The following is an 18,306-nucleotide window of genomic DNA, read 5'->3' as shown; positions in this document are numbered from 1 at the left end:
GGGAAAAAGCTTCGCCTCTGCTCCCCCCCCCCCCCCCCCCTCCCCGCGGTGCCGGTCCTCGGTGCGGTGCCGAGCCCCGGCCCCGGCGCCCCCGAGCCGCAGCGCCGGCGGGGCGCACCCCACGCACCGCCCCCGCCCACGGTCGCGGTCCCGCCGCCCGGGGGGGTCCCGCTCACCTGCGCGGGCGCGGCCGGGGGCACCGCGCGGCTCCGGCCCCCACCTGCTCCGCCGCCGCCGCCGCCGCCGCCGCCTCCCGCCCCGGCTCCGCCTCCCCGGCCCGGCGGAAGGGCGGGGGCCCGGCGCGGCGGCTGCGGGGAGCCCCGGCGGAGCAGGAGCCTCCGGAGCCGGGGATGCTGCAAGGGCAGGGCGGGCGGCCCCGGCCCTCCCGGGGCGGGGTCCTCCACCGGAGCGGGGAGCAGGGGTTGGGGTAACGGGGAAGCACCCCCGAGCCCCACGGAGAGGCTGAGAGATTTTTTTGGGCAACGCACCGGGAGCGTCGCGGTGGGTGCCCAGGACCTCATGGCGGCGGGCTGGACACCGGCCCCGTGGGGGGGTCTGTGGGCCGGGCTGGAGCCACCCACAAAGGGGACAGCGGAGGATGAAACAGTTACACCAAACCTCGGCCGCTGGACGCAGCTCTGGATGGAGCAAAGGGCTGAGACCCTGCTCCTCTCCTCCTTGGCTATTCCAAGCAGGAATCCGCCTCTACCCCCCATGCTCTGGAGCTGCTGCCTGGAGGACGGGGACCCCCTCCGTGCGCAGGCGTTTGTCGTGAAGAAGCAGAGGCGTAGGACGAAACTGCTGGAGGGGCAGCAGTGGAAGGTGAGCTCTCGAACAGGCCCATCCAGCTCATGGTCCTGCCGCCCAGGAGTGAAGAAAGCCAGTGCCTGGGCGAGAGCACAAAACCTGAGCAAAAGCTTGTAGTGCTTCCACCTGGCTCCAAGTATCTGCAGCTTGGTGAAGGGGAATCACCTCTCTATAAGTTGAAAGGCTTTTCTTTTCCAGAAGTGCCTCACCCTCTCTTGAACCAACATAAGCCTTCTGCTTCTCCAGCCCCCTGTGGCAAGGAGCTTCTCAAGCAGTCACCTGTTCCACCTAAACCTGCCTTTTACAGGCTTCATGTAACACCCCAGCTCTTGTATTTGAAGAGAGTGAAGTCCCTCTGCATGTCACCTGTAGTTTTATCTCTACCCTGTTGCCTCTCAGGCACCTCGTTTCCAGACAGAGGAATCCAGCTTGGCTGGAAGGTTGTCCAGACCTCCAGTGCCCCCAGGGCTTTTGCAGGCCCTGTTCCAGCTGTACTGCACCCTTCTTGGGATGAAGGGACCTGTGTTTGGGTGCTGGTGCACCAGCGATTTCACAGCAGCAAAATGTTTTTCATTTTCTAATGTCTCAAGTTTCCTAATGTCTCATTTGATATTCTGATGGCTACTGAGCACTAAAGCTGATGTTTCCATGGACCCATCAGTCATCACCCCAAATGTCACTCCTGAGTGGTAATGGTCAACTCAGAGCCCACCGTGCAACACTAAGGGCTCCCACCTGCATAAATTCACCCTTATCCACGCTGAATCGACCTCCTTACATGGAGAGGACCTCTCCATCCCCATCAGCCCATCAGAAAAAGGAAGCAGGAAACAGGAATTGTCCCTCTCTGCCACCCATCATTCATCATTCCAGCTCGCGGGTGAACATGGGGCTGGCACAGAGCCATAGCTCTCCCGTCGGTCACCTCGCACCGGAACAGGGAACACGATACTCTCGTGCATCCCCTCTCCACGTTGCTTCTGGCAAACAAGGAGACTTGGGCAGGAACTTAAGGTCCAGCTCCATGGGTGGCCGAAGCCACCCTGAGCTGCCACCAAAGGGGTCCCCAACCACGTGTTCCTGGGGCACCAGTCAAGGGCTCAGGGGCTGCACAGGAGGTTGAACCAAGGAGCTGAGACAGCCAAAATCCAGTACGCCTTCGCAAGCACTTCCAGCTCCTTTGGATCCCTCTCACCAGGTCTGACCCCAGCCCAGCCCTCACCAGCAGTAACAGCTGCAGTAGCACCGGCACAGCCAGTGCTGTAGGAAGGCGTCACCCTCTAGTGACACAAAGGCACTTGCTTGGAAAAATACCCGTGTATCCTCAGCATCGTAGCACCCAGCAATGCTTCGGGAGGGGGGGCAGGCTGAGCAAGTTTTCCTCTGCTGAAATCGTGCTGACCAAATACTCCCTGATCATGAGCTATTCCAGGCGCTTTATTCCCTTAAGATAACCTTTTCCACCAATTAATCACATCTGACCACCCTGCCACTCTCCACCTCGCGCAGAAAGTCTTTCTGAAACACGACCTGACCACAGGCATGGAAAATTTCAGCTTGGATCAGCTGCCTGGCAGAGCCATCCGCAACCAGATGGTGGGAGCGGGAAGCCCAAGAACTGCCGTTGTCATGGCAGTGCCGGAGAAGCCGGCCGCGATCCCCAGCACCAGCTGCCCCTGGGAGAGACGGCAGTGGAGACAACAGTGGAGACAACAGTGACCAGCTCTCCTGGCTCGTGGGGAGCTCTGGACCAAGGTGGGCTCCACTCTTTGCAGCACGGGGCTGAACCCACCAGCAGCAATCCCGAGCTGCTGCGTTAGCTGCCCCCGAGCTTCTCCAGCCACACCATCGGCTCTGCTACTGCTCCAGCAATGCGAGAGTGCTCGTGTCGAAGAAGTGGGGGGGTCGTTCTGGGAGGCAGCGCTACCCCCCAGCATCCAGGCAGTCAGTCTCCTTTCCTGCAAAAGGACCCATCGTTCATCCCTGCCTTCCTCATCTTCACCTTGGGAAGCAATTTCCTTGCTAATAGCTCTGGCCACACACAGAGGAACACGGACTCCTTCTTCACCCGGTCAGCACCAGATACTACTCTGTCTGTGTGTCCTCACAGGTGGAATGAAGGTGTCTCCAGAGGGGAAATGTTGCCCACCCTGCTTCTCACCATTTTAGCAGTCGAGTGCAGGGCTCGCAGCTGAGGGTCAAGTGGCAACACAGTTCAAGGTGGTTCATGGGGATCCTGCAACAGTGCAGGTCCCACACCACCCCACTTTCCAGCTGGGGATTCTCATCCAGGAGGTGGAGACCCCATAAGAGCAGTACCTCTTGTCTCCAACTGCTGAACCACAGTAGCACATTCCCGTGGGGAAGAAGCACCCAGCTGTGATGGAAATGGGAGGGGGTCTCAGCCCTGAATTTGCAAGTCTCATTGGTCCCTGTAGCTGCTGATTTTCAGTGTGTTTGTCTACAGTAGTGGGCAACTCCTCCTCCACCACCACCTCTCCTCCCTACCAAAAGGCCACCCACAAGCTCTTCCAACACCTCTGCAGGTTTCCTTACTTTAGCTGGTTCTCCAACTCCACAGTGGGCTGGCTCACTCTAGCTCCAGTGATCTGCTTTCACATGAACGCAAGGGCTCAAAGTACCTTGAACAAGGGGTACCGACCCATTTCCCAGCCTCAGTAATTAACAGCATACTGAATCTTCTCACACGGCCTCCTGCTGTGGAAAGGGACTGCTGCAGCAATAGCAGAGGATGCAGGCAAGAGCAAACAGTAGTGTGAAGATGTCTCCCAAATACAAGCCTCGCTCTGGGAATGCCTGAAAACCCTTAAACAGTGGCCCCGGGTGTAATCAAAACCCTTCAACACGTGATGGCCCAGGTCTTTGAGCCACCCCCAACAGCTTCTCCAACTCAAACTTCATCCGTGAAGAACAGAACTGCATACAGACTCTCCCTTGCACCATCATGTTTCCTACAGGCAGCTACCACTGCACGCTGCCTGGCACCAACACACTTCTTACACACCTGAAGCAATCTTTTACCAAGTTTTCAGCAAGTGCCCCAACTCCTTCTGTGCACCGAGTCCCAGGGATGCGACTCAGGCTCTCGGGGTCATCAGCTCAGCCCTGAAAGGTCTCAGAAACACTCAACATTCCCCCCCCCCCAGCTTTAATCTAGCGCACCCCAAACCCCACACTCATCAAGCAGGGACAGGACAAAGTAATCACAATCACTGACATTTAGAAAGCTGCAGCCCTGGAAGGCAGGACAGAATATTTTATTTCTCTCCATTTGGAAACTGGTTTAAAGTAACAAAGCAAAAGCTCTCAAGCCTTCTTTGCTATCCAAGTCGGGTGGGAACACTGCAAATGTCACTGTCCAGCAATGCTGGGCAGAGGCCTGAAATCCTCCTTTAATAAAGCCGATGCTGATACCTGCCTAGAAGTCCCTCTGGGAAGGGTCTGCCTGTTTAAGAGGCTGTTTCTGCCTCAGCACACAATGAAGGATCCTCCTGTAGATAAACCTTGGACTTTTTTTCCCCAGCTGCCAACCATCTGCCATGGCCAGGCAGCACCGGATGACGAGTCCACCTTGCTTCCTTGTCCGATATGGCAGCTACTCACCTCTCCCATGCCCTACCAGAGACACTTGCTCCTCCTCCTCAAATCGGAAGAGGAGATTGCAATTTGGAGATCACATTGCTCACCCGTTCAGCTTGATTCACCTAAACACAGGGGTCACCCATATCCAGATGGGCTGGGTTTGCTGCCTCGGTGCCTGGCCCAGTCTCCCTTGACTTAGTAAATGGCCTCACCAATGCTGCAGGCTGGATGTGGCAGATTAACACCCTCCACTGTCTCTCATCTTAGCGAGATGTGCAGCAGGCATCTTGCTCCGAGGACCACAGAGGCAGTCTGATGCTCCCCCCAACCACCCCCCTGCTCTGGGGGTCTGCTTGCCCCAGCTCTAAGGTTATCTAAGGGCCTCAGCTATTTCTTCTACAGCCAGTAGCCTCTTCCTGACACAATATAAAGCAAATGCATTAACAGCCTATTCTTTAGAGGGAAGTCAGAAGAAAACTCTGGAAAGTAAATGGCAGATTTGCTTATTCAGGAAAAAGCCTTCTCGGACTCCTTCTGTTGTAACTTCCGAATGAGTTCCAGCAAATTCATCTGTAAAGTCAGCTCCTGCAAAGGAAGAGAGATGTTTTTGCAAGGATAAGATGATCCCATTCCCCGCTGTAGGAAGCAGAAAGGACTGGTTTGTACCACCCACTCAAGAGCTACTAATCTTCAGGGAACAAAAGAAAAAGCATGCAGATATAAAACAAAGGCTTCATCTCATTTAAGCATTCCTATAAAATACAGGGCAGTAATATCTTAAGACATCTGCTGCAAACTGCAGCTGTCTTAGGAATCCCAGGGCTTTACGATTCATTAAGGATTCGGAAAGGTTCGTTCTTCTTGACCGTGGTTTAGCGATAAATGCAGCGAGGGCCAGCCAGTTCTGCAGGTTTCCCCTTCTGGAGCAGCCTCCAGGAGCAGGGCAGCAGTGTCCCCTGGCACCTGCACAGCCACACACACCGGAGGAGGTTCTCCAGGTCGGCACAGCTCCCTCCCCTCATCCTCCAACAGCATCTTCAACGCCCTGATCCTTTTCCAGCACAGAAGGGCGGGAAGCAGGAGGGATCGCTTTGGGTGCTCTCTAAGTAGAGTCTAAGCCATGTGCAACACACTGCTGTGCTGCTGCATTGAATTCCCTCTAGGTATTCCGTTCCCCTTCAAAAACTCCCTTTTCCATGACTATAATCAAGTGGAGACCACCGTCTCCTGTAGTCACCAACATCAGCTTACAGCTTCCTTACCATCTGCTTGTTCTTTACTCACATTTAGCTCACAAGCCATTTAGCACAGAGACTACATGGTGGAGCAGCTAATTCAGTGAACCTTGTTCTGTGACTCAGGCTTGCAGACATTACATTATGGAAATAAAAATCTATTTTTGTACAAATATATCAACTGCATAAGCAGACATTTTATACAACAGACTGGGAGGAAATGTATCAGCTGATGGGAAATGCATGGAGAACAGATTCCAGCAGTGATTTCTTATACGATGGTGGCATTCACAGGTACAAGCTAAGGTCTGGGTCTGGTTTGCCAGCTATCGTAAAGGCAAGCACAAACAAAACCCAGCAAACCTGTTAAGAGTTATTACTTACAAAAATAACATAAAAGGCAGGGGCAGGAGGGGAGAGAAAGAGCTGCTTTCATTATACAGATGAGGAACAGCAGCACAGGAAAAATAAGAGGCTTGTTCAAGGCTACACAACCAGGAATTGTGTGGGTTTTAGAAAATGCCTGTTTAACTAACTTAGTTTAAGCCGTCTTTTCTCACTAGTAGGTCTTTATCAAAGTGAAATTTAATCAGCTGAAAAAACAAGAGTTAAGAACAGCCTGTTTCTGCATTCCCGGCAAACTTCTGTGGCATTACAATGAGACTTTGGAAGTTTTATTTTTTCATTCCTGCGGTGGCGTTAAGACAACAGAGAAAAACCCAGGCGATTGCTCACAAGTTTTAAGAGCAGATGCACTGGGGAAACCGAGAACAATTTTCTAATCACAGTCTGAGATCATCATCTCCCGCAAGTCACATGCAAGAATTAGCAAGATCCCTAATAAAAAGGCTTCTTGAAGGCAATTTGTACAGCTAAGCTAGGTACAAAAGTGATAAACCTACGCAGCCACTTATTCCAGTATTATTCAGACCCATTCAAGAGTCACAGGACTGCAGGCTGTTGGCACAGCGTTTCTTCCCTCTACCCTGGGAAAAATATTGCAGAAAGCTGGGGATGTTGCCCAGTCTAATGGGTTTCTGCTCCTTTGTTATGAACCTAGTACTAGGTCCGCCCACAGCACATTGCCCATCAGCTGATGAGGCAAAGGACGGATCATTCTTTCTGACCCAGCGATTCAGAATTCATTACGAGCAAGACTTTTTTTAAAAAATAAAGACATTAACACAAGAGTACTGTCAGATCTTACACTCCCTGCCTAAACACCAACCTGTGGGTTGGTGGTGATGTAGAAGCCAGACACCCCAGCCTTCTCCAGAGTGCTCTGTTGGTCTATCACTTTTTGGTCCAGTTCCAAGACTATCTTCTCATCCATCATTCGCTGTTCCTCTCGAATTCGTTGCTCGACAGCCTGAGAAAGATAACAGTCAACAGAAAAAAAGTGGAATATCTGTCTTCCTCCTATCTTTTTCTCATCTCTAAGTCTTTTACTAAAACTGAAGAGCAACTAGATTCTGAAGCACGCCTGCTCTGCTGAGTCCCAAGGACAGCAGAGGGCAGCAAGCACAGCCCCAGACCTTACCTCCTCCACTTGCCATGTCTTACAGCAAAGCTACCACTCAAGAAAAGGCAGGCAAGTCACCAGGACCAGCCTGCTTTCTGTGTTTAGAGGCCAGCAAAAACCGTGAGTGACAGACTGGTATGTGAATGACTTTTCCTGATGAGCCAACGTTTGAGCAGCAGGTGATGGCTGAGCACTCCAGCAGCACGGGCTCAGAAGAAGTGAGCAGTCCAAGAATCTCATACCTCTCACAGGACTGGTGAGGCTGAAGAAAGACTTGGAGGAGTAACATAGGCCACCGAAGCTTATCAAGGTCCCAGCTCGGACACCTCCCTGAGCCTCCATGTTCCCTGGACACTAACACACAGAGCTGGAGCTGTAAATCACACCCAGATCCCACTTATTCACTAAAGGAGCTGAACGCCTCAAAAACCTAACTTTGCAACTGGAAAGCCAGCTGAAGTCTTGCTTGGGACTACAGTGTGCTGGGGCTTTGTTTTTGGCAGACCGAGAACATTATCAAACAGGGACTTCACAAAATAGCCCCAACCAGGAGAACACAGCCCCTCCTGCCTTGCTGACATCTGCTTAAACCTCGGCAGAGAAACCTCGGCATTGCCTCTGCAGAAGAAATGGAGCACAGCAACCATGTGCCACATCAAAGGCATGTTGGAAATCAGGAGTGGTGGGCATGCTCTAGGAGCACTCACATGCTCTGCTAGCTGCAGAAAGGGGCACTACTAGTCAGTTCTGGAGCAAACCTCAACCCACCAGAAACTCTGCCGGAGAGGGGAGAAGAGAGCAGAAGGATTGCAGGGGACGAGGACAGCCCAGCTCAAATAAAAGGCCACGTGTGTGCGGAAGTGAGGCAATACAACCTTACCGGGTTGCACTGAGCAACAGACTTCTTTCGCAAGCCCCAGGGAAAGTCAGGAAGCATCAAATCTCATCTAAATACAAAAGCAAGCTCATTCTCTTGCAAGAAATAAATGGCACAAGTTTCAACATTTTACTCGTGCAGCGCTGCCCCTTTGTAACACAGTAAACGGAGGCACACGTTTAGCTGGAAATATTCGTGGGGGTAAGTTACCCTCACTGCACAGAAAGGGAGAAGTCACAAAGCCCAGGATTTCCTACACCAGTGGCTGGTGGTTTAAAAGACCTCGGCAGATCCATCCGAGAGGGAAGCCGAAAGCCTGTGCACTGCTACAAGTCCTGGGGAAAATCCAGAATTTGAATGACAGAGGTCTCGGCCCTGAATGGTCTGGGAAAGAGCTGAGGTTAAGGAGGATGCAGGACTGCGATCCACCAAAAGATTACTGTACATCAGGTGCTCCACAGAAAACACTTGGGGCAGGACCTTAACAGAATAAGTGTGAAGACAGACAACTTCAGCGTCAGGGAAAGGGAAGGTAGAGGGGCTCATTGCCTCCTTCACTATGGGATGCTCATGAACCTAAAGAAGCTCTGTCCTTACACTTCCTTCAGTCTACACGTTCATGCTCTTTGTGGAAGGTACGAAGGGTTTGAATCCCTCGCTCCCCAAAGACTTTTCCTTCCTCCCAGCCAGCTTGGGGGATGGAAGATGCACCATACCATCGTCTCCTCCACTTACTGTGCTGGAGAAGTGACTTTCCTTGGGTTTGAAAACAAACCAGATCAAGTGCCTACGTACTGTTTAGGGCTGGCAACTGATTCTGGGCTACAGAAAAGTGCCAAAATCTTGGAGAAAACTAAGACTTAAACACAAGCTTTTGCTTCAGCTCTGGTGGCTGGTGACCCTGTATGATGGGCAAAGCTGTTCTAAATGCTGTGCGTTCCACTGAGAAGCCACATCTAAAAACTGCATCTTGTATTACCTCTCCTGGGAGCCCAATCCCAAGCTATCTTGTGGGAGCTGGTCTTCGAAACCTTTAACCACAGAGGGCAGCTCCGATTAGACACATACCAATTGTTACTGAGGTGATCGATCTATTCCTGAAATGCTCTACAGCAGAAATACCAGAGGATAAAAAAAAAGGAAGTAGTAACTCTAGTAACACCTGGCAGAGGAAAACAGAAGAGAAAAGCAGAGGGAAGGTGGAAGGAAGCAGGAAGAAGCTGCACATCATGTAAGACAAGGAGAAATGGCACATATATGGTCTACTTAATGAGTGAAGACAACGTTGGAAATGCTTTAAAACAGGCAGTATAGATTATTACTTGCTGCAAGTATAAGTTACTTAGGAGTAACAGGGACAGCTAATAGAGGTCCAGCCTGGCTTTAGTCACCTCACTAGGAAACGAGGGACGCGGAAACACCAAGACAAAAGATCCAACAGCTAGTGCTGATATGGTGTTTGTCACAGGCAAAGATCAGGAAAAAGTCTGTATGTAAACAGTTATCTGTTTTCCTTACATGGAGTAAAGTAACTTCCCCCCTACGTTTAAACTCCATCGATTAAGATAACTAGCTACTCACAATCTCCTTTACCTTATAAAACTGCCTCTATCTTATCACCAATGTACAGATAAGTCCTTTGGGGCTTAATGTACCAATTGTGCTGAAGTGCCTTTCTCCAAATGCCTTGGGATGCTCGCAGAAACTATTTCTATGCTTACGTATCTCAAGGTAGTTCCTCCTTATCAGTGCTACTAACTAAAATGTGATTTTTCTTTTTTTTTTTTTTTTTTTTTTTGAGTACTCTGTGCTTTCTACTTGCTATGACGTAATGGCAGATTTCACGTATCTTCTCTGTGTTTTCTATCAACTTGCTCTCTATCCGTATACAGGCTTCAGCCCATCATATAACAAAGAATTGTTAAAGCACTGTGGAGGGCATCGCTCTTTTGGAGCGGGCTCCTGAACTTCCACAATTCCCAGATCACACCTGGACCGCAGCTATCCGAGATGGCAAGAGCCTGGGCCCCCGCTCTTGGGGGGGCAAAGGGCAGAGCAAGAGGAGGGGACCCCCAAGTCAGGGTGAGGAACGTAGGGCTGTGCCAGCAACACCAGACAGGATGGCTGGCGGCTCCCAGGGCTGCAGGGGGTGTGGGTGACCAGTTCAACCCTCGGGAGATGCTGCGATGCCGGAGCCGTCCTGCAGCAAAGGGGCTGTGAGCCCCCCGGGAAAGGACACAACCTCGGTGCCAGAGGAGGGCTGTGCCCAGCCCGGCCCCCCCCTCACCTCCATCTCCCGCTGCTGGGCGGCCCGGAGGAGCGGCAGGTTGTGGGGTCTGCAGCACTGCTGGGCCTCCTTGTGCCGGTGGAAGAGCTCCTGCTTCAGCCCTGAGACCACGGGGAAGGGCGCTGGGTCAGGGCACGCTGCCGCCACGTCTCCTCTCTCCCCGCTACGCGTGTCCCCCCCTCAGTGTCCCCACCGCTGCCACGTCTCCTCCCCGCCACTACGCTTGACCCCCCCAGTTCCCCCCCCCACATCCCCTCCCTCCCCACTACACGTGTCCCCCAGTGTCCCCCCCACAACCCGCCCCCCCCAATGTCGCCCCCCCCCATGCCCCAGCCTTGCCACCTGCCCCCCCAATCGCTCCTAAGCTGCCCCCCCCCCTTCCCCCAACGCCCCACACCTCTCTCAGTGTGTCCCCCCGCCCAAGTGCCCCGGGCTTGCCCTCACCCGGTGCCCCCGCCTCCCTGCCGTGCCCTCCCCTCCTGCACCCCCCCCCTCCCCGGTACCCCCCCGGCGCCCCCGCGGACCGCGGTGCTCGCTGTGCAGCTGCAGGCGCTGGCTGTAGAGGTTCTTCTCGGTGAGGTGCTGGATCTCCAGCAGGCCCTGCACGATCTCGAAGACGGTGCCGTCCAGCAACGCCAGCGCCAGGTCGCTCAGCGTCGTGTAGGAGAGGCGCTGCTGGCAAGGGCTGCCGGAACCGGAACCGGGTCAGCCCCGGTACCGGCCCCGCCGCTACCGCCGCCTCACCCCCATCCCCGCTCACCTGGGCAGCGCCTTCACCAGCGCCTGCAGCTCCGACAGCAGCCGGTAGTGCCGCTCCTGCTGCCGGGACAGCTGCTCCGCCGCCGCCTCGTACCCCCCGGTCCCGGTCCCGGTCCCGGTCCCGGTCCCGCCGCCGCCGAACCGCTCCATGTCTCCACCGCGCCCTGCGCATGCGCGCTCCCCCGCCCCGCCCCGCCTTATCTCCCCGCCCCGGCGCCATCGCCCCGCCCCAAACCCCGCCTCCCCTCCCCTCGCCCCGCCCCTTCCCGCCCCGGCCCGGGCCCGCCGCTCGGTGCGCGGCCCCGAGCATCCTCGGTCCGGGCCGGTCCCGGAGGGGCCGGCGGCAGCAGCGGCGACGACCGGCACCTCCGCCTTCCCCTGGGAGCCGTGTGCGTGTGCGCAGCGGCGCCTCGGCGGCTGGAGCCGCGCTCCGAGTTTTCCTGGGGGTTTCTCTCCAGCCCGTCCCGTGGGACGCGCAGGGTGAGCACCGGCGGGGTGTCCCCCTGCTCGGGCTTGGAAGCGGTTAAAAAGTGTTTTCGATGACTCGATCAAAAGCCTTTCAGATGGAGTTTGGCAGTTCTTGAGTTACCGTACGCGGTGACTTTGCCGCCGCCGCCGCCGAAAATGCCGTGAGCCCCTGGCATCACCGGCATCGGAGGAATTTCGCTCTCCGGGTCCTTGGCTTCATGGTTCCATTCCAGCCGGTGAGCTGGGGACCATTCGCTGCAGACACTGCGCCAGACCAAAGCCAGGCAACATTTGTGGGTTCACTGGGAAGCCCTGAGAAGGGCAAGACCCCTCGGCTGCAAGGATCCCTTCTAATCCCTTAAAACACACGGAGTTTATTAAGTGCGTTTCGACTTCAAACATGCCGCTGGGATGGCAATGGGTTCTTTCCGTGAGCGCTCGGGTGCAGGTAATGAGATCAATGTTTAGCGCAGGCCGAGTTGCAAATTCATTTCGGTGGCACGCATGAAAAGGTTCCTGGCTTGAATTAGCAAAATGAAAGAACCACTGAAGTGTATTAAAAATGTCTTAAAGGTATCGGTTTTAATATGACTTCAAAGCCTACAAAAGCTGCGCTGCCAGCTTGAGGGGAGTAGAAACAGCCATGTTGGAGAAGAACACGGAGCATCCCCAGGCGAACAGGGCATCCCTAAAATATCCCTGAATATAAATTGCCCCCCTTTTTTCCCCCCCAGTTGGTTGCCTTCGATTTCCATCCAAGGATCCCCAAATCCCAAGTGCTGGAGAGGCTTTGGGTGGGCTGATTGCAGACCCCTCTGCCTAGGGGCTGCTTAGACCGCTGCCTTGTAGAGCTAACCCTGCCGTGTCCGTCTGTCCTGCCCATCCCCTGCTTGCGCTTCCCCCAGCTTGGCAGCAATGTCCCCATGAAATGGCCGGCCCCATATTTTGAACAGGCAAATCACCCCAACCCCATCCTTGGGAACTGCCAAGAGGTTTTTGCTGCGCTGGAGCTGCTGGCAGCAGGGCCGTGGTGCAGAGCCTGGGTGGCTGTAGCCTGCTGAGCTGCTGGGGAAGGGAAAAAAGGGTCTTTTAATTAAAAGCTATTAGGCGTGCTGCTCAGCTCTGGCTGGGGCAATGTGAAAGACCAGGATAAAAGCATCCCCATCCTCTGCCATGAAGATTTGACAGCAGCTTTTGCTAAATATCCTTCTCCGGGTGTCACCCGAAGCCAGGGTTTTGCTGTCACGGGGTTTCGTTGTCCCAGGGTATTCCCGGGGCAGTACAACCCGAAATCCCTTCAGCAGCCGTGGATGCTCGGGTGCGGTGGCCAAGACTTCACCTGGTAGCAGCACAGGACCAGGCAAGCTGCCTGCCCCCGACATGGCTGCCTGCACTGGTGAGGACCTAAATGCAACCTGTCTTGTCCCCTCCAATCATCACATCCCCATCGTCACGGCAGACCCTGCTTTGATCTTGCCACCTTCACCGCCTTGCTGGGGCTTCTGCTCTCTTCCCAAGGCTGTTTCGAGGGGCACTTGAAGCCCAGTGGTGTGGGGAGGGTTGTCTTGACCCCAGACCCTGAGCAGCAAGGTCTTGACCTTGACCCCGAGCAGCACCAGACTGGAGGGGAGAGACCGTGCGTGAGGTCTGGAGGGCCGGCATGGCCACGAGCCGTGCACAGCGGCTGAGGGGTGCCCGTGCACCCCTGCGAGAGGAAAGGGGGGGCAGCTGGGCAGACAAAGGGCTCAGCCCAGGGAAGAGGGAAGCACATTCCCAGGGACAAGCTCCAGCAGCGCCGGCAAAGGAGCATGGCACGATCTGGTGCCTTTGCACCCCTACTGAAGTCATCACGGCTGAGCTGGCGGAGGGAGGGGGGACGCCGGGGCCTCCGCTCCGCCACGGACATTCCTCTCCCTTCCTTTGTGCTGCAGGAAATCTGCGCTTCCTCCCTTCCCAGCGCTGCTCCCCGCTCAATCGCTACCAGATGTGGGTCCCATGCGCTTCTCATTAGCCCGGCAGGCTCCGGGCGCTGCCTTCTGCAGGCTGGCGGGCTGGGGCCTGCGAAGGCTGGGCTTTTGGGGGACCGGGTCCAGATATCTGAGCTGGCATGGACACCACGAGGTAGCTGGCCCTGGTTTGCGTAGGGCTCGTGCTGCCTTCGTTGCTGGGCCAGGATGCTGGCGGTGGTGCAGCGCAAACTCACTGCAGTGGATGGAGCTGGAGCTGGGGGACAGGGCAGTCCGCTGGGACCTGCGCGAGTGCCATGGGGACAGAGGGACAAGGGGCTTTGAGTTGAGGGAAGAAGCTCAGTGAGCTGAACTGCAGCTGGGTTGCCCGTTGGGGACAATCTGCAGCCCCAGGCTGGGTCTGGGACCGCGGGGGAGGTACATGGTCCCACCACATCATCCTGCTCCAGCTGCTGCTGGCCCATGTGCACGGAGCGATGCACCCCGCTGGGCAGGATGAGGCCACATTTGGGTGCTCACAGCCATGGGGGCTCTGCACTGGGAGAGTGGGATGCTCCTTGCCTCGGCACAGAGGGAGCTGGGACTGATCCTGGCCCGCTGCTTCTTCTTGAGCCCCCAAATCAACTGCGGGACTTTCCTCACACTGCTGCTGCAGAGGTGGGTGGCGAGAAGCAGGGGAACAAGCACATGTTGTGGTATGGAGCCCATGCCCCGGCATGGGATGCGCAAGGACATCCAGAGGGCCAGACGACTCTGTTTCCCACTGGAGCTGCTCACTTTGCCCCCAGGCAAAGGGTCCCCTGTGGGGTTCAGGCTTCTTGCGCTCACCTGCAGGGAAAATATCTCCCAGGCTGGAGAGACTCGCAAAAGTGTCCACCGCCCGTTTAGGGAAGGGGTGCCTGGATGTTACCTTCCCCCAAAGGGCACATTTGCATGCTCAGAAATGCTGGAAAACAGCATTTTTGTGGTCTTGCCGATCCCGAGTCGAGCAGAGATGGCAGCAGGAGTGGGTCACCCACATGCATGGAGCAGGACAGCTCGTTTTTGCAACTGAAGCACATTGCAATTAGGAATAATCCTCCAGAGAAACCCGAGTACAAACCCATCCGCAGGAGACGGCTGCCCGAGCTCGGTGTCCCCGTGGGAGAGCCGCCACGTCACCATGGCTCTGAGTCACCGCTCCGGAGCTGGGAGCTCCCCCCGTGGCCACTCAGCCTTTGGCGAGCGTGGTTTCACCGGGCAGCCAGCCGTCACCAAAAAAGGCCTTTGCACCAAATGCGGCTTTATTGCTTTTACCGTGGGGACGGGGACAAGGCAGCATCAGCTGGGGCTCAGGCTGGGAGCTGGCGAGCATCCTACCAGTGGCTCCGCTCTCCGTGGCACGGCTATGAATTGGGTGATTTGGCAGCAGCTCAGCCCAAGCCGCGGTGCATTCGGTTAGTCCCTGGCTGGTACCTGAGCCGGGGATGGAGCCAGGGCGCTCCCAGAGCTGCAAACTGCCCCGCAGGGCCAGGTCTCAGGGTAGCTCCTCTCCTCAGGGCTGGATCCTGCTCTCCTCACCCGACTTGGTTTGCGTGGTTTCCCTGAGTCTCCTCCAGCTCCTCCTTGGGCCCTCCAAGAGCTGCACGAGTCCCCTGCACTCCTGGGGAAGGGGCTCCAGCACCAGCCCCCCCCAACTCCATCCTGCACTGGGTGTGTGGTCACCCACTATGGTGGCTTTGCTGCCCATCCCCAGCCTCCTCCCCTCCTTTTTTGGGTCACTTTAGCCTTGTGTCTGACCTCAGCCTCATGCACTCTCGTCCCCTGGGCGAGGGGAGTGTGTGGCCAGGACCACGGGAGCCTCATGGCCTCGGGCTCACCAGATTTATTCCAATTTAAACACTGCGGAGTAAAAGTGTTTCCCCCGCTCTGGCCTCTGGAGCTGAATATCTGAACGGGAATTTCACCCCTGAGCTGCAGCTAAAATAAGATCTGGATTGAGGTGGTCGCTGGCTCTCAGTGGTGCCGGGTGAAACCTCTGTGCTCCCTTCCCGACTGGCTGCTGACGTAGCTGGCGGAGCAAGGGCTACCGAGCTGGAAAAGCTGGGTTTGACCTGCCGAGAGGAGCATGCATTGTCAGAAATGTGTCAGAAAACATGGCTGGGCTTTGGTTGTCTGGGCTGAGCATCCATGGGGACTCGGAGGAGATGCTGCACACACGTGTCCTGACTGCACATCCTTCCCTGGGAGGAGACGCAGATGCTCAGCCACGGCGAATTTGTGTCAGTTGTGGCTCAGCAGCCCAGGAGCTCCTCGTGTCTCCACTCCCTGCAGAGCAGAGGGCTTGTCAGAAAGTCTGTTTGACGGCGGGGTGACAGGTCTATACTACCCCATGGACAACCCGGTCCTGCCTGTGTGGCCCTGCCTGGTGAGCCTGGGCTCGCTCTGGGCAAGGGACGGGAGCTGCTTCCCCTGCACGCTGCTGGAGGGGCTCCCGGCTGGCTGGCGTGGGTGCTCTCGGGTGACTGCACGGCGCTTCATACCTGGGAGGGAGATGGGGTGAGAGAGGAGAAGTGCGTGGGCTTGGCTGGGAGTTATGTGCAAGGGGCCACGGGGTGAAAGGGGTGAAAGGGTGCAAAGGATGTAAGGGATGCGAGGGATACAGCAGGCTGCAAGGGATACAAGGGCTGCAGTGGGCTGCAAGAGATGCAAAGGGTGCAGTGGGACATAAGGGATGCAGCAGGATACAAGGGATGCAGGGGATGCAAGAGTTGCAGTGGGCTGCAGGGGATGATGCAAAGGTTGCAGTGGGCTGCAAGGGATGCAAAGGTTGCAGTGGGCTGCAAGGGATGCAAAGGTTGCAGTAGGCTGCAAGGGATGCAGCAGACTGCAGCCAGCTCCTTCCATCCCTTGGCCTGGCACTGCCCATTTGCCAGCTGTGTCCCTCTATTTCAGCAGCTTGACTTTTGGGGAGGAGCAGTGACCCAGACTTGTGGGTCCTGTCTTCTGGGCTAAGGGCTGCTCCAGGGGGTCCATCTCGCTGTGCCCCCGCAGTCACCGTGCTAGCAAGGGATGGCTTCAGACCACACTCCCATTCCCTAAGGATATTTTCAGGGTCCTCAAACATCCTGGGGGGGACCAAACCCCTGTCCCACCGAGGCGGCTGCTGCTCCTCACCTGCAGACAAGGCGCCTATTCAGCCCTGCGCCCCGACCCGTCGCCCCTGCATCCTGTGCAGCTCTGCGGGGGGAGCGCGGCCAGCCCCCAGCGGCAGCCGAGGCCGATCATGTGGCTCCTAATGAAATCCAGACCCTGGCAGAGCGATGACATTGCGCCGTGATTTGTGCTCCCACACAGACTAAACAAGGCCGGGCGTGTTACGGCGTGCGGCCAGGCCAGCACAGGCGCAGGGATAAATCAGGTAGCGGCGGTGCGGATGCCTCTGCCTATCTTCTGCCTAATTATTCTTCCTCTCCTGCTCAAAGCGCTTGGATGCGAGCGCACTCGCGCTTTCCGTGCAAAAAATAGGGATTTTTCCCAAATGATGCCAGACAGAGCTTCCAGAGGCTGGAATAAAGGCTCAAGCTCTTGGGTCTGCTGAGAGATGGCTCTGTCTGCTAGAAATGCATCTGCAGCCCCAAAGACCGGCAGCTGCTGAGCTTCGTCCCTTTGCTCTGTGCAGTTCATTACAGCCAGGGATTAATTGGTGCCCTGGATCACATGCAAATGCTTCCACTACTCCATCGGGTGAGGGAGGGTCTTAAAATGGAGCCAAAGCGGGTTTGCTCGGCGGGCTGCCCAGGGAGGTGTTGCACGCACGCCCGATGCCTGCCAAGCGGGGTGCTCCAGCTGCAGCCCCCCCCGCAGTGCCCTGGGCTGCTCAGGGCACAGCACCCCCCCCCCCCCCCCAAAAGGTACATTTATGGGCACCCCATCCTTCGGGCTGGAGGGTTGGGGGGGCTGCGGAGGGTCCCCTGGAGACCCCGATGAGCTGAGGGCATGTCCCCAGTTCGAAGCCCACCCTTCAGCTCGGCCCACGCAATGTGCTGCAGCAGAGGAGCATGGCCTTTTGCCCAGCCCTGGGTGCCCATCACTGGGGATAAAATGGCTTTAGAGAGGTGTCAGGTCCCGCTTGCAGAGCCTGGAGCTGCTGCTGGGCTCCGGATGGTGCAGGGAGGTAAAGTCCCGCTACCCTGCTCCCCCAGCAAGTCCATGCTGGGGCACCCCCATGCCTGTGGCTCCCTGAACCCCAGATCCTCAGGGAGATGCCCAGAGCATCTCCCTTGTTGGATTCAACATCACAAAGACCCAGTCTGTGGGTGCCTGGGTGGCACTGCCACGTGGCCGGCGGTGATGGGGCTGGCACCTGGGTGCTGCGGGCAGCCTCAGCCTGGCCCGGCCATCCTCACCTTCAGCTCCTGGAACTTATATAAATATATAAGTGTGTATGTATATATATACATAGATATACATGCATATATGTATACAAAAATAAATGGAAATATATAAAAATATATAAGTGTGTGTATATATATATAAAATATAGAAGTGTATATATCCATACTTATATAAGTATATATACTAGCTGCTCCAGGAGCATACAGGAGAGTATATGTGTGTGTGTGTGTATATATATGAAAATAAGTATATATACACATATAAAAAAATTTACTCCTGGAGTGTATAGGAGTGTGTGTGTGTGTGTATATATATATGTTTATTTGTGTGTGTGTGTGTGTATACATATTAAAAATATATACTCCTGGAGCACATATTTATATTGATGTCCCATGTCTTATGGC

The 18,306-nt window shown here is 55.6% G+C and overlaps 1 protein-coding gene across 1 annotated transcript; it reads right to left on the bottom strand.

Moving 5' to 3' along the window:
* Positions 1-4,046: 4,046 nt before the first annotated feature.
* DGCR6L (DiGeorge syndrome critical region gene 6 like) lies at positions 4,047-11,240 on the bottom strand. Its single transcript, XM_052797385.1, has 5 exons — positions 11,092-11,240; positions 10,856-11,016; positions 10,332-10,432; positions 6,874-7,014; positions 4,047-4,995 (listed from the first exon to the last, which is right to left on the bottom strand). The coding sequence occupies exons 1-5, from the start codon at positions 11,238-11,240 to the stop codon at positions 4,918-4,920; spliced, it is 630 nt and encodes a 209-aa protein (XP_052653345.1). The 3' UTR covers positions 4,047-4,917.
* Positions 11,241-18,306: the final 7,066 nt, after the last annotated feature.

This window comes from Harpia harpyja, chromosome 9 (genome assembly GCF_026419915.1).
Source record: "Harpia harpyja isolate bHarHar1 chromosome 9, bHarHar1 primary haplotype, whole genome shotgun sequence".
In the NCBI taxonomy this organism is placed as follows: domain Eukaryota; kingdom Metazoa; phylum Chordata; class Aves; order Accipitriformes; family Accipitridae; genus Harpia; species Harpia harpyja.
This window is presented reverse-complemented; position numbering and strand designations above follow the sequence as displayed.

Coding starts and splice junctions, on each gene's coding strand:
- DGCR6L (XM_052797385.1), bottom strand. CDS start 11,240: ATGGAGCGGTTCGGCGGCGGCGGGACCGGGACCGGGACCGGGACCGGG. Junction 11,017..11,091: donor CTGGTGAAGGCGCTGCCCAG/GTGAGCGGGGAT, acceptor CGGTTCCGGCAG/CCCTTGCCAGCAGCGCCTCT. Junction 4,996..6,873: donor ACATCACCACCAACCCACAG/GTTGGTGTTTAG, acceptor CTTCCTTTGCAG/GAGCTGACTTTACAGATGAA.